The 16682-nt window shown below is 37.8% G+C and overlaps 1 protein-coding gene across 2 annotated transcripts in view; it reads left to right on the forward strand.

Moving 5' to 3' along the window:
• Positions 1 to 16682, forward strand: part of IKZF3 (IKAROS family zinc finger 3) — a 37270-nt gene that overhangs the window by 10737 nt on the left and 9851 nt on the right. The window contains exons 3-5 of one of the 2 annotated variants that reach the window (XM_065422470.1): positions 6403 to 6663; positions 7394 to 7561; positions 10093 to 10213. In XM_065422470.1, the coding sequence (XP_065278542.1) occupies positions 6403 to 6663; positions 7394 to 7561; positions 10093 to 10213 (550 nt within the window). The remainder of the gene's footprint in view (positions 1 to 6402; positions 6664 to 7393; positions 7562 to 10092; positions 10214 to 16682) is intronic. The other variant, XM_065422471.1, reaches the window with a different exon arrangement.

Consider the following 16682-nt stretch of genomic DNA (forward strand, 5'->3'; position numbering starts at 1 on the left):
GACCAATTCCCAACTAAATCATCCCAGCCAGGGCTTTGTCAAGCCTGACCTTAAAAACCTCTAAGGAAGGAGATTCCACCACCTCCCTAGGTAACCCATTCCAGTGCTTCACCACCCTCCTAGTGAAAAAGTTTTTCCTAATATCCAACCTAAACCTCCCCCACTGCAACTTGAGACCATTGCTCCTTGTTCTGTCATCTGCTACCACTGAGAACAGCCGAGCTCCATCCTCTTTGGAACCCCTTTTCAGGTAGTTGAAAGCAGCTATCAAATCCCCCCTCATTCTTCTCTTCTGCAGACTAAACAATCCCAGTTCCCTCAGCCTCTCCTCATAAATCATGTGCTCCAGCCCCCTAATCATTTTTGTTGCCCTCCACTGGACTCTTTCCAATTTTTCCACATCCTTCTTGTAGTGTGGGGCCCAAAACTGGACACAGTACTCCAGATGAGGCCTCACCAATGTCGAATAGAGGGGAACGATCACGTCCCTCGATCTGCTGGCAATGCCCCTACTTATACAGCCCAAAATGCCATTAGCCTTCTTGGCAACAAGAGCACACTGTTGACTCATATCCAGATTAAATAATTATTTTGATAAGACAAAATCTCAGGCACACTGGCTCAATGCTTGGAACACCTATGGAGAGTGAAGCAAAGGTGGCTTTGTGCTGTTCCACCCGGTCCCTGGTGCAATGTAGTGCAGCCCCAACCTGCTGGTAAGCACATTGTCTTGTAATGGGGCTATAAGACCTACCGGGATTGCCAGAGTACAGTGAGTTCCAGCCATGCCTATTCTATCCCTAGGGCAGAAGGGGACATGGTTGGAGTCAACTGCTGGGGAATCATGAGTTTTGAAATTAAATGGACAATCAGGTGGAGAAATACAGAAAGGTTGCAGCTCTGACATGGTCTGGAGTAAAGGAGAAGGGCTGGCTCAGAGGACTGGTATTAGGCAGTAGAACCTTTTACTTCTACTTGCCCGTGAATCCAGTCCAGATTAGTAGAGCTCATCTGATGGTTGTTCAGGGGACTATGAAATGACTTGAGAATATAATTTCAGTGCCTAGTGGACAAATGATCTTCTCACAAAAATCACCACAGTCATCATTAATTGGCCTTATCACCATTTTCAGCAGAGAAGCCTCAAAGTCTGACTGGGCCAGGAGGACTTGAATTCCATTCTCATCCTTACAGTTGATACCTGCAGCCACATTGACATAATGGTGTGATGGAAAGATCCTCTGCATCTGTTTGTGTGGTCCCAGTCCTGTACCAGGCATAACTGTGTTGGTCAGAGATATGATGAGGTGTGATTTGTGACCGACATAGCTGTGTCGCAAAATCCCTTAGATGCAGTAAAACCAGCAAAAGTGTAGTTTTACTGGTAAAAGCTGCATCCACACTAGGAGCACTTTACAAGTATATGTATTTTCTAAATGGACAACTTACCCTAAATGCTCAATTACTGATGGACAATCTACACTCATTCCTATATTTGCTTTCTACAACCAACTCACTGTACAACTTTTCATAAGTGATGTACCCAAATACTTGGATGCTATTATTTAAACTGTATTGTTAAATTTATTCACCTAAATTTGGGTTATTGCTGATTATGCACTATATGTATCTTATGACTTTTAAACAAACTTTGTATTTGTGGATAATCTAAGCACTATACCCAGATGTACAGACACTCTTTTCTTAACCTGTGTATTATATAATTTTTAACATTAACTTTAATAAAATTTTTATATCTATACTGACAAAGTGCTTGTAGTTTAGACCTGGCCTAAATCGCAAGCTGCCTGCCTGGCACCTTTCTCCAGTACTAAATATACTGAAAAATATGTTTGTAATCTTTATTGACATTTTCAAAAAAGTGTTAAATTACATGTTCATTAAATCTTAAGAAAACATAGAAAGGAAAGGAAAGAAGTAATTTATCTAAGGTTTTGTAATTGGATGAACTGTGTGCATCTCCTCAAGTATTTGATTATGGATTTTTCTTCTTTGTTTACCCTTTCACTTGACATTATTGAAAATGGTTGCCATGTTATAGAATTACAGTATGTACACATTGCGTTATGTTCATTGCGTAGTGATTGCTGAGCTTTTCATAGACATTCAGGATTGTGAATTCTCTTTAATATGTAAACTCTTATGACTTCTTCAGTTTTGTGGTATACAACTGTGCTATTCTGCCAGCATAGGCTAGAAAATCTCACTTTCTGTGAGGTGGCAAAGCGTAGTTTTAGTACCTCACAATTCTCTCTTGTACTCACAATTCTAGGAACAGTTTGTGGAGACATTTGCATACTGTATGTAACAATTCATCAGTTAATATCAGTCAGATACAGGTAGTCACAAAACATTCTAATCCTTCAATATATATATATACTTAAATATATAGAGAGAGAGAGACTTCCTTTTTGTTCTTTAGTTCTCCAAGCTTCTGAATCCTATGAACAGCTGTCAAAATCTGGTAAACTATCTAGATGCTTTCACAATTTGTTTAATTGGATAGTTAGGAAATGGCATACAAGAAAAGCTTTTTCTTTTCTTTTTTTTTAAGTCTGGCTGAACATCTGTAGCATTAGGGGCTCATTATCTCAGAATTGGCATAGCAAATCAGTAGCATCATTAAAATGCCACATTAAGATGATTAAGTTTCTTTGTTATCCATTTGACTTTTTGCATGTGTTGAGGATTTCATTATTATGACCCCACTTCTCGTACAATACTTGAGCAACATCACCCTGTTGTGCTGTTGCCTTTAATGGCTTCTGATTCTTAATCTTTCTGTCTTCGGTAGCATCAGTAACAAACTTTGCTCAGTAACAGCACAAAACTTACATTCTTTTCCCTGTGTTTGATGTCAAGGAATTGGATTAAGCATGGCAATTGAAGGCTGTTCCCCTGAGAATTCTTCTTAGAGAGTATAGTCAAGACAACGCACTCGTTTTTCTTAATTATTTGCTGTTATTGACTTTTTATTATTATTCTTTAATTTACAGAGCATACATATGCAGAGTTTCTGTGGTGACTCAGTCTAATGTTGCCATCACAGCTTTATATTTTGGATCTTTTCCAGAACCCATTGTTTTTACAGTGTTTCAGGTGAAACAAAAATATTACTCTGGAGTATGTCTTTCATCTCATAATCATCACCCCAGGAAATGAAACCATGTGCATCAGCCCTAATGTATCACACCACCACTTTGCTGTGTAAAATCTACCAGATCCTTTCTGCTGTGTGTATTGTCTTCAGGAGGGGCCCCAAGAATGTAGTTACCCAGGCCAGGACAGATTAATTAATTCTTCTCTATTAACCTCTTCACTTTCCTGAACGCGGAAGGGACAATATGTATTTCAGTGAGCCCTTTGAGAATATCCTCATCTTTCCTCACTTTAATTCTCCTCCCCCATTCTGTGCATTCTCCTTTTGGCTGAGGAGGACTAGATTGGACATTCTCTGGAACCTGTCAAAATCTCTCTTTAAGCAACATGAAGCATCCCCACCCAACCACCAGTGTTATGCTTCCATAGGGCTCCCTATGCCTGCCAGCTTGCAAAGCAAAAAGGCCAGGACTAGAAATTGAATTTGTCTCCTGCATGGCAGTGCAGACCTCTACTACCACTTGATCAATTATTGACCTACTTTTCCTAGGCCATTTCTTTTCCTTGGGAAAATGGCATAAATATTGCCACTTGTTCTCTTCTCTTCTCCTATCACAAGCACACTGAGGGACTTTGGTAGTACTACTTTCCCCTTAATTATGGCCAACATCTTAAGGTCACATTTCTATTCCAACATTCACTCAAAATGAAATAACTCTTCCCTAATAGGTTCTGCTTTCTGCTATCTTTTAGTTGTCAGTAGCTGCAATTTTCCGTTGAGGTTCTTTTAACGCCTACATGCAAACTGAAAAGCACTCAAGCTTTGGTGGGATATCACCGACAGCTGGAGTGGTAGTGATGATTTAGGGGGGAGGGCCTTGATCAGAACTCAGGTGCATCCTTCTCATTTATCATCAGAAAACAAAAACATTGCAAACAGTGTGCAATAAGGAAAAAGCAAAACAGTTATTTTCCATGGTGGAACCGTAAGATATTGCCCAAACTATACCAGTCTGCATCATCTATCCCAGTGGAAATCAGGGACAAAACACATGTATATTATATACACGAACATTGGCATATTTCTCTAAAGAGTAAAAAGATGTGAACCATGAACTTGTGGTGGGAAACAGAAAGGATAAAACTATAGAGAAGTCTTCTACATCAGAGGTTAAGACCAGTTCTGTTCCCCTAAGCAGCTGCATTTAATACAGATGACAGGTAAAACATTAATTAGTAAGTGGAAATTTAAATGTATTTCTGAAGGTATCAGCAAGGTGCAGCTGCAGTGTGCACTTTCTTTTAACACACTGTACAGGACCTGATGAATTATTTTGTAAGAATTGTCTTATTTTATTAAAAAATAAATCTGTGTGGAAAAGAGTTTTGTTTAACATTCCCCCCAACAACTAGCAGTAAGTATTGTGCAAAGTTATACAACTAGAGGCTACACTAACTTTTGCTTGAGACCTGTCTGCTCTGGAGAATCCCCCACTTGGGGGCATGGGAATGGGCAGCAATAGCTTCAAGCAGGGAAACTCTGTCAATGGTGTGACTCCAAAGGAGATGCACTGTCCAGGAGATAGATAGGGAGGCAGGGTTACTCCTGAAACAGATAAGGCGAAATAAGGTACCTGTGTGGATGAACCTCTGGTGGACCATTACCCAAGACCGGTCTGAATCCTTGGGTGATCTGTGGGCTCTGAGTGCCAACCTCCCTGCACATAGAGAGGAAAGGGGAAAGAAACACACTTCTTGCTGACAGAATCATCTAAGGGAAAAACTGAGGGAGACCTGGAATTTTCCTCACGACCAGGACCCTCACAACCACTTGCTCCACGCTCTCCCCCACACCTTTAAGCCAGAAGTAAGGCCACAGGCAGAAAATTGCACCCTAGTGAGAAAGGGTTATATTCTTAGACAAAAGCATACTTGGTGCCCATATAAATGCCTGAGCTCACTGAAAGTCTGCAGGACATAGGAGTATTTTTCTTCCATACTTTAGCTGAGAAGTTTGACTTCATGAAAGGGTTTATTGCTTGGTTTTTATTTTTTCACTTTTTTTTTTGATGCTATCACTTCATTTTCACTGGCACCAATTGTTTTTTCTCTGCATCTGATGTGGTTTCTTTATCAGATCCAGAGATAATGCAGTTTTGATAGTCCATGTTCTACACATTAGAGAAAGGGCACGCACCTTGCTTAGCAGGAAAGCCATATTTAACTGTCTAACCCTCATTTCTGGAAAGGTGCAGGTGGCCAGGAGTGCAATACTTTCAAACAGGAAATTACATATTTTATCTCTAAGAGAATGGTCAGTCTCCTCATGTTTTTACTCCTGGAGCATCATCTCCCGAGTGAGGGGTTATTATTTGCAAATGGCTAACTACTTACACCACTGTCCCATCTTGCCAGTAGGGTCATTTTCTAACCAAAACCTAAGAGGTTGTCTTCATTAGCCACCCAGAAAAAATGGGAACTCAAAGGACCAGGAGCCTATCCAGGGACATTTAGGAGAAGGAGGCCAAGTATGGCCTAGCAATAGGGCAGTATGCTGATATTTAGGGATACCTGAATTCTTTGTCAGACACGTGCTATGTGACTGTGGGCAAATATCTTGGGGAGGAATTTGACCTCTGAGATCTCTTTGCAATTTTAATGGAAATTAATGGATGCTTCTAAAAGCTTTTGAGATCATTGGATAAAAGTTGCTATTTGAAGTGATAATTAGTGAAAATCCTGATGAGGATTGTTGAGAAGGGGTCTCGCCTCACACTACAATATAGGAACAGCAGAATTGCATACTGGATCACACCTGTGGTCCATCTAGTCAAGTGGCAAGCACCAAATGCTTCAGAGGAAGGGGCAAGATTCCCCTGTATTCTTGGCCTCAATGACACCCTGAGGCAATAATTTCTATAGTCTAATTATGTATTATGTGAACAAATATTTTCTTTTATATACTGTACAGTATGTATAATGTAATAACAATTTGATATATAGTGTATCATGTATTTATATAGCTTAGAAGTAAAATATCCCCAAATATAATTAATATATATAACTTTTGTAAAGGTAATTTCTTTAAGATTATCACTATAAATGCAAGATCCATGAGGACTGATGTCTTAACTGTATTTCATTATTTTTGTGGATTTACGTCAAACATGCAGAGTTATTTTAAACATTTTTATATTAAATTAGCTGATGTGGATTTGTTTTAGAGAGACATTATAGCTTCTAACATAATTTTTCATTTTGTGCTTTATTGTTCACCTGCAGATGACTTGGTTAAAGTGAAGGGTGAATACAATGAAAGAGAAGAGAGTGCTTTGAATTCAGAGCCTATGGAAAATACAGAAGAATCTGAAATACCTTACAGCTATCCAAGAGAATATAATGAATATGAGAGCATTAAACTGGAGAGACATTCTGGTTCATATGACAACATCAGGCCAACTAGTGGAAAGATGAACTGCGATGTCTGTGGATTAGCCTGCATTAGCCTCAATGTCTTGATGGTTCACAAGCGTAGCCACACTGGTAAATATCCGTATATTATCCTTAAAAGAGCTAAATTTTGATAGCATATGATTTGAGTGTGGTCTAGTGATTAAAAGGGTAGCAAGAATCACAGCTCTTTGTTCCATTCTTGAACCTGCAAATATGACCTTGGGCAAGTCACTTAATCTTTCTGTGCCTCTCTTTACCCATCTGCCTAATGAGTACAATAGTATTTACATATCGCATCAGGGTTGAATGTTTGTAAAAGCATGTTTGTGAAGTGTTTTGAGAATTTTGGATGAAAGGCACTAGCACTTCGTCATGTAAATACTTCTTAGTCAGTCAAAAACCAGGAGTCAAGCTGCTTTGCTGGTTGCTGCATCTTGCTTGTATGTCATGCTTCTCCTTATACCATACCTTAACACGAAGTCAATTATCATAATAGGTACAGACTGGGAAGAATTAAAAAGATTTTTTTTCCCTCCAAATTCTCAACATATTAGAATCAACTTCCTCAAGAAAATTTATTTCCAGTCCACAGAAAAACTATACATTTGGAATATTTCTCATAAACGGACACATTGTTCAAAATTCTGCCCCCAGCTTCACAAGTAACTTCCACTGAGGTTAACAGGAGCGGTGTGTGTGTCCCAGGGCAGAATTTGATCCAGTATCTCATTCTTTCCTCCTCCAACAAGGAAAGGGTGAGGGGCTGGAGGTGATATCCATATAAATATTTAATGTCCTTTTTTTTCAATGTCATTTTAAGGTGAACGGCCATTCCAGTGTAATCAGTGCGGAGCGTCCTTTACTCAGAAGGGTAACCTCCTCCGCCACATTAAACTACATACAGGGGAAAAACCTTTTAAATGTCATCTTTGCAGCTATGCCTGCCAAAGGAGAGATGCACTAACAGGTCACTTAAGGACACATTCTGGTAAGTGACTACAGAGACACTTAGGTGTTGTAAATGTGTGTCACTAGGACATCAGTTGTGGAAAATAGAAAGGGTTAATCAATAAGGTTTAATCTGCCAATCGGATTCTGGAGACCTAACAATTTGCAATGACCTCTAATTCTATATATGGTACGTTCCATATAGGGGCTCAGTTCTGCTCTTTGCTGCACGGATGTGCTAGTGAGGAAAAAGGCTGTAGGAAGCCTTTCTTTCAGGAGAGAATACTATGAGAGAGAGACCCAGTTACTCCACTTGTTTGCACTGCATAACATCTAGGTATGGCCTCTCCGTTAGGAGATGTGGCCATGCCATCAGACTCTCAGTTTTTATAGTTGCAGTAAACTATACTCCACTAGGGCTTTCTCTCATTCTTGTCTATTAGAGCTATCCTGTCCTGGATCATCAGAATGGCCCCGGGAGAATACCCAGGGCTGGTGTCATTCAACTACCAAATAAGACTTGCCCTTTTTAGTAACTTTCATCTGAATATCTTAAAGAGTTTAACAAATGTTAATTAATTTTTTCAACATCCCATTAACATATTATATCCATTTTACAGATTGGGAAATGGAGGCACAAAGCTGGGGGTGACTTGTCCCAACACTGCAAGTCACTCAGAAACCTAGGGATAGAACCCATATGTTCTAATTCCTAATCCTGCTCTTTAACAATCAGATCACACTTACTCCTTTTTATTTTTATATGTCCTTCATGTATTACATAGAGGTTTAGAAAAAAAGCATTTTGAATGACAGATACTATCTATGTACTACCGTATGCAGAAAAAAAGTTTAACCTTACAAAGAATCAAAGTTAAAAATGAGATTATCTTACATGGATAAACAAGGTTCTGATTTGACTTTGACCCAGATCAACAAAACTACATGTCCTCATCAAGACTCACATAAAAACATCATGCTTCAAACACATCTTCATCAACAATGCAGCAACCCTCTTTGGCACAGCTGCCAAACAATATGTGAACTAATAACCTTACAATCGGAAGCTGTTTGTGATTAAAATTGTTCTGAGAAGCCTGTTAGTGACTAATTAAAAGATGTTAAAATCTTTAAATAAATAAACAAAGGCCCTAATTATACAGGGTTTTGGGGTTGTTGTTGTTTTTTGTACTGGTATAGAGTGCAACCCCCCAATATATATGTGTTGTACTGATTCAAGAAGGGGTTTGCACCTATGTGCCTTTGAACTTATCTACACATAGAGTGGCACTAGTTTAACTTAAGGGATGCTTTAGACTAATTCAATTAAAGCAGTGTAAAGGCTGTATGGATACTTTTATTTCAGTTTAAACCAGGTTTATTTCAGCTTATCTTAAATTGATTAGGAACATGTTTAACCTACATTGAAATAAGCCACTCTGAAACTGAAATAAGAGCATCCATATGAGGGCTTCCACTGGTTTTACTAACCCTGTTTAAGTAAATCAGTACAAGGTTAAGTAACAATGATTCAAGTCCTGTTTCACACAAGTGTAGTGTCTCTATGTTAGGGGGTTATGCTAAGAGAAGCTAGTGCTTAAGAGTAGGGTACTAGGAATCAGAGCTCTTAGGTTTTGTTCCTGGTTCTGCAAATGTGGAGGCTAACTTATGAAAGTCTGATCCTAAGAGCACTGCCTCATGTAATCTTAGGATGTGAAATGCATTAAGGATAACTGAACAGTTCTGACATGCTAAGGATGAACAAAGGGAGACTCTTTATTCTTCCAAGAGGGAGAAGATAACATCTGAATAGATCTTTTAAAAGCAACATGCTAATTAAATGATAATAATTTACATTAGTGGTGTTAGCATGGTATCAACAGATATGTATCTATTGCATATTTATTTTATATTCTACCAGGAAAAGTCTACCATTCAAAGTGCTGTATTCATTTTGTTAAAACTGTGCCTAGTTAGAAAATATCAGACATATTTTAGCAATTATTTATAAATTTACTAACATAAAATTACTATCCTAAGGTGAATTCATATCCCATACACCATAAATTTGATTGATCTGCAGAGTTTGGGTGAGAACAGAATCTAGACCCTGACCTGTGAGCAGTCTGCAGGGTTCCAGTAATGCCTCTCTGCAGTTATGATATCAGAATTTGGGCTATATGAATCTGTAAATCCAGGTCCAGCAACCCCTTTGGTCTGCCCCTGTAGGCCCATTTTCCAGCCTACTTGACACAAATTTCAGCTGCATGCAGTGCAGAAGCTCTCTGACAGATATTCCATCACTGTAGTAGGGCACTGCTGGACTTAAGTAATGAAGAGGGCCATGTATGGACCCTCCATATCGGGGTGAATTTCACCCTTAGTTAACCTTGATTTCATAGTAATAATAATAATAATAATAATTAATAATAGTTATCAATTATATAGGAATTTAAGGCATTCCCCAAGTGTTAAATTGAGAGTTATCAGTAATTATGTGCTCATATGCCAGGAAGGCAGTGTTTCATCAGTCTCATGTGGTTATTTTATCCTGCCATCTTTTCTTTCTAGTGGAGAAGCCCTACAAATGTGAGTTTTGTGGAAGGAGTTACAAGCAGAGAAGCTCATTAGAGGAGCATAAAGAGCGATGTCGTACTTACTTGCAGAGCACTGGCATGTGTGAGGCTGGTAAGTTTATCAGATTACAGTGCTTGTCTTTGTATGTTACAGTGCCTTAAAAAGGGCATCTGGCAAACTTAATTTGCAGCCTGAAAACAGTTTTCATTACAATCATTTGTAGTAACCTAAGGGACTGCAGATCTTATAAAAAGGTCTAGTTTAATGCACCCCTCAGGCAGCTAGTTAAAGAACGCTTTTATTTTAATTACTTTTTCATTTCACTGTTACTTTCAATAAAACATCCAGAATTCTTCATACACAGCATTTCTGTAGGTGACACACACATTAAATTAAATTAGTCCTACACTAGTACTATTATGTGGTTTATTTCATTGGATGAGTTGCTGCTGGTATTTCATTACAGCAATTGTTTGCATGTGTTAGTCCATTCAGAGCTATTTTTCAGTAGATTAATATTTGCTGTTTGATACCATCATAATCAGTTAGAATTTGTTAGTGTTTCAAACTGCAAAAGTATAGGGCTAGGAGATGGAAATGGGGTGGGGATTCTGACACTCTTGATGGACCAGCCTCTAATGTAGAGAGAAGTTTAGATGGAAAATATTGAATAATAAACAAGGAGATAGAAATATGCATATTATGTGAACATAAAAAATCCATGTTCCATTTGCTCACTTTCAGGCACGCTGAAGGGGGCCCATATGTTATACTTGGCTTTTGAAGGAAAATGGGAAAATTGAGGTATAGGCAAAGGCACTGGGTATTAGTATTTGATTATGAGTTGCTACTTGGAGAAGAGGTCAACTGATTGAACTTAGTTTTGTAATTTTAAATAATTGACACAGCATTCAGAGCCAGAGTAGAGGTTCTTTTTATTGTTCTAAATTGAAACAAAATAAAATAAAAATAACTTTCTTATGATAGTGTCTAAGTAGTTTAATGACTGAAAACAACCTTTTGTGAATGCAGGCAAACTAATTTTACATTCATGTAGTCTCTATATTGGTCAGTGACTTGAATTCCTTTAGTTATTTTGAAGCGAAGTTTGTCACCTGATTTAAAAGTTAATTTCCAATAATAGTTTGGAACTTCTGTTTTCCTTTTCATTACCCCAATACTGGATTTCAGAAAATATTTCAGTGACAAAAGTAACAACAATAATACTCTCTCTTTCTATAGCTCTTTTCATCAGAGAATTTCAAAACATAAAATAAATTAAGCCTCACAACATCCCTAGGAGGTAGGAAAATATAATTATCCTCATTTTACACAGGCATAGAGAGATTGTGACATGCTGAAAGTTTACAGAACTAGTCAGTAGCAGATATGAGTCTAAAACCTCAGCATTCTGGCTCCCATTCTCCTGCTGTTATAGGTAGGAACTTCCTGCCTTGAAAAGTGAACGTAAAGTATCAAGCTTCTCATTTTTGGTTCTGAATTTGAAATAGATCTTTCTTTTCAAACAAAGAGTTTAAGTGCATGTTTTCCTCCGATAAAATATGAAAATTTTAAAATTTAAAATAAGGATTAAAATACTTCTTTTATGTGAATAATAATAATAATAATAATAATAATAAATAATAAAGTTATGGAATTAACATGGACACTTCAAACATAACAAAATTCTTGTCGGGATATGGCTATCAAGAAAAAATATTCAGCTATTTTAGACCCTATTTCTGCAAGCAGGACCACAAAGGTAAGCCCTTGCACTAACGGAGCCCCATTGATTTATTAGGACTCTGCAATGGGTGCAGGGATTCCTCCCCACCTTGCAGAGCTGCTTGCAAGTTTGTCCGTTAGTGTGCAAAAAAAAAAATTCAGGAAATGATGATTTATCAAAGTTAATTAGTGCTTCATAGAGTGTTTTCCTTTTTGCGCACAAAGAAATGTGTTAAGTATCAGTAAAAGTAAATGGTTAACTGAGTGTGTCAGCAAGTTGTGATTTTCATGAGAACCTGTACATACCATAACTGCAGTTTTATGTTACAAGGTACACTCACATGGTGGCAATCACATTGAGATGCCCACCACAGGGAAATTGAGGCACAGAAACTTTATACCTACTGTAGATTTCTGCTTTATAGTCGTTCCCATCATTTGTACTCACTTCAGAATGGCAATTTTTCACTTATCCATAATCTGTGAAATACAGTGCTAAAGTAGTACGGTAAGCCATAAATTGGTCATAGAGGAAATATAAATTTCCAGTACAGCATTATGTATCGGTATACTCTGCCTTTAAGGCCTCACACCTTAAAAAATATTGCAGCGTTTTTTAGTGGCATTGTAAGATTATGAAAAACAGGAACTCTAATCTTGCTGAGGCATTTCTATTCAATTCTCTGCTGTTAGGCACTGTATTAGATGGCATATTCTGCCCTCGTTCCACACGTGGAACGTGCATTGATCACAATGGCTGATATGCAAAAAGATTCACCTTACATTTGTCAACATTTCAGAAGTTTCCACCTCAATGTGGCATTTCCCCCCCACTGGTTGAGACAGCAAGAGCAAAATCTTGAAATGTCATATCATTGCTCCTCTTACCCGTAACTCTGCTGCTGCTATTGTGATTATTATTATTTATTACAGTGTTGTCCAGAAGGCCTAAGTAATACAAGGGTCTCATTATAATAGGTGCAAAAACACATAGTAAAAGACAGTCTCTATCCAGAAGAGCTTTACACCCTAATTTAAGACAAGATGCAGCAAAGGGTGTAATAAATAAATGGAGGAAACTGTGGGGGGAGGATGAGGATAATAGTAATAGGAACATATGATTATGTAGACCGGCCATGGGAACAATTATATGATTTCCATATGGTGCTTCAAGGAGATACATTACAGTGTTGCTCTGACATTTTTAGACATTCAGGATAATATTCAAAAATACCTAAGAGACGTTGGGCTCCTAAATCTCACTTTCAAAAGTGATTTTAGGTATTTAGGTGCCTTAGTCTCATCAAAAGGCAATGAGGTTTAGGTTCCTAAGTGCCTACGTCTCTTTTGAAAATGGGATTCAGGCTTCTACATCACTTCAGCCCTTTTGAAAATGTTATCCTTAGTCTAAGAACTGGATGAATATTGTGATTTGTACTTAAATGGATCCGATTTTTCTATTTACTCTCTTCTATGAAAACCAGAGCAGAGTAAGACCAAGACCTGTGTTCTCTGGAGTAAAAGCCAGAAATTCACTCTGGCTTGGAGAGGAACTAAATAGACTCCAGGAGCAGACAATATACTTCATAAAAATTTTCCTCAAGATAGATCCATGTTTTGATTACCAAGTCTATTCCCGCTGCTTTCAGGAGGATAAAATCTGCAGGCCGATCCCATTTTTTTCTCATCCTTCTCCAATAGTTGCATCTTGTTACTAACTTCTAAATGCAAATGTTAACCTTCTTTTATTAAAAAAATAAACTAAAAACAAACATATAAACATATAATTTCCCTGAGGCACACAGGCTCTCTACAAAGCTTGGAGAATATTTATTCTTTTTAATGACTCCTGGACAAAGTCCATATATCTAAAGTTGAATTCCAAAAGTTAAAAGTAATATCCGGGGACTGGGAGTCCTGTAAGTGTCTTACCCTCTTAATGCCTCAGTTTATCTCTAAAATAGCTATAAGATTTACTGCACCTATCTTTTCAGAAGATTGTGAGGCTTAATTATTGTTTGTAAAGCTCTTTGAGATCACTGGGGAAAAAACACAACACAGTAGTAATAATAGTAGCAGAAGCAGCAGCAACAGCAGAATACAAGGTGTATTATGGAAACCTAATGTATCCCTTAAAAGTTGTGTCAGACTGTTCATAGAACTACAATTGAAAGAAATGAACTGAAGAAAAAGGCAAATAAAAAAAAACAGAACTCTAGTTAAACAGAATTTTCAGCAATCTTCAGTTCATCCATTCTTTTAAAATTTTAAATAATTTCTCATTGCATTTTAGTATTCTACTTGCTCAGAATGTGGCATTGTAACAATATTGCTGAAAAAAGATTTTATGTAACAGTATTGTTAGAACTTAGCTCAGTCCTTGATAACAATCTGTGATCACACCATTTTCTTAGCACAATAACCCACCTCTATGTTCCACTCTCCATTATTTAGTGACCACACAGTAGATGTGACAGGAAGCAATGCCTCTAATTTGAGCTTCATTTAGCACTTCAGGGTTTGCTAACGATGCCCACATGCACTAAAAAGTATAGTCACAGTGTGACAGAAACCACATTGTGGAAACAATTCATTACAGGCCAAATGATAAAATATCAATGTTCATGACTGGAAGAAAAGGACCAACTCCCTCTATTTCTACAGCATGGTAGTAGACAGTAAAGCTTACTAGAGACAGTGCTCTCTTAAGAAATTAGTATAATGAGTCTCTGCTCTCTTAAGAAATTAGAATAACGAGTCTAATGGTTATAGCAAAAGTGGTAGTCAGTAATGAAAAATAGCTCACATGTATGTAATGCTTTTCATCCCAAAATGTTTTTTAAACAAAGGACTAACACTGAAATGCGCACACACTTACACCTGAAATGCAAACACTGATAGAGTGGACAACAGCATTTATAAGCACTAAACAGATGTCTAAGACATTAAGTGAAGAATGCCATAACCAGTTGTGACCTCAGGGAGAGTTTAATTGAAAATGGTCAGGACACTAGAGCTAACACTGTCCTACTCTTGGGTAGAAGACCACGATCAGAAACTTGGCTTTACATTTCACCTGAAAGACAGCTCCTCAGTGTTTGTAACACCATGCTAGGGCATTGATTAGTAAAGATTCAGAGGGAAAAATAATACCTAATGAATCTCCAACACTTCCTGCAGCACCCTTGGGAGTTTTTATGGTGCTGACCCATCCAAAGATGAACCATGGCCAACATTATTTGATTTGAATGACATATCAAGATCACAATCTAAAGTAGTATAACGTCATTAAGAGTCTAGGTTTTCGATCACGCTGTTCAGTTACTCTCTATGTAACCCTGGGCAAGTCATCTGCCATTTCCTTGTGCCTCTGTCAAGCCATCCAGAAAAGAGTTTTCAGATGGTTGCTGATTTAAATCTAGATCCTTCTGAGCCATCCTAGGTCAATAAGTGACAAAACAACAAAAACAAAAAAAGATTCATGGTGTATTTAGATTATATTATTAACTACATGTTGAAATGACACAGTTTCTACTTGGAACATCAAGTGAATAAAGTACCAGAGTAGGAGTCAGGAGATGTGGGTTCCAGTCCTAAAGACTGGCCAAAAACTGACCAACTGCAATTGCAGTCACTTTAGAAGACACGTTGCCTCTTTGAGCCTCAGTTTCTTCATCTATACAATGGACATAAAGATACTTACCTACCTTTGAGAAGTGTTTTGTGATCTTTGGATGAGGAAAAATGCTACATAACTGCTAAGTATTATTCTTTATTAATTAAATGGACAAGAATGAACAGGTAGATGGGATCATCTCAGGCCAGCCTTTAGACAGGGAGAGCTGCAATGATAAGGTGTGGGATAGCTGAGCCTATGCCTGTACGCCTCTGCTACAGAAACAAACATATTGTTTTTCTAGAACTACATTTTGAAGAGGTTGCAAATATATTTTGCAGCCCATATTTTGCAGTTTCTTAAAAACAAAGGGCTACTAGCATGTGGAAGAAAAACTTAAAATCATGAGACACAACAGTGTAGAAAACTGACATTTGCAGATGACCCAGAACATACTATGTAGGTCAATATTTAGTGTCTCTTCAGCAATCTCTTCTCTGCACAGAATATTAGTGTCACCCAGCAGGAAGCTGCATGTCTACCATTTTAGACTGTAGTGTAGTAAGGTTCCATCAGTGGTAAATAAATGGCATTGATAAAACCAATTTGACATCAAGATGCTAAGGATAACTCCCAATATAGGTCTTGGGCTGAGTAAAACATCTTGTATTCACCGTTTCTTGCTTCTAGAGTTCTACCAATAGATACATAAGGTAGATCTGAGAACGTATATTAAAAAACACCACCACCAAAAACTGATGAGAGGATACTAGGAAAGACTTAGAGGCATAGGAGGAATAAAAGAAAATAGAAAAAGCAAACAAACCAAGAGCTGTGAACAGGAAAGAAATAAACAAGTAAGCAATACTGTTATCACATATTTATTGTGCCCTCTTTTGCGTTGATATTTTTCATTCCCGTGAAAAGCTTCTGGGTATAAAAAGTGACCATAGTTTAAAACATAATCCTTAACTTGTTTTTGTTCAGGAGAGATGTGGGTAGCTGAGTTTCTTTTCGTTATTAATAGCAAACTGCCTTGTACAGTGATCCTGTCAAAATCAAAAGCTTACTGGGTTTAGGATGATTCAGAACTTGGATAGGAGACCTCCAAAGATAACCCAGGGTGCCATACGGAGTGGTGCTGGGGATTTAGTAGGGGGTGCTCTTCCCCCTGAATTAATATCAAACCAAATGCCCCAGCATGATGCTAAGGCGAATTGTGTTGCTGAATGTGACAGCATTT

This window comes from Emys orbicularis, chromosome 25 (genome assembly GCF_028017835.1).
Source record: "Emys orbicularis isolate rEmyOrb1 chromosome 25, rEmyOrb1.hap1, whole genome shotgun sequence".
Lineage (NCBI taxonomy): Eukaryota > Metazoa > Chordata > Testudines > Emydidae > Emys > Emys orbicularis.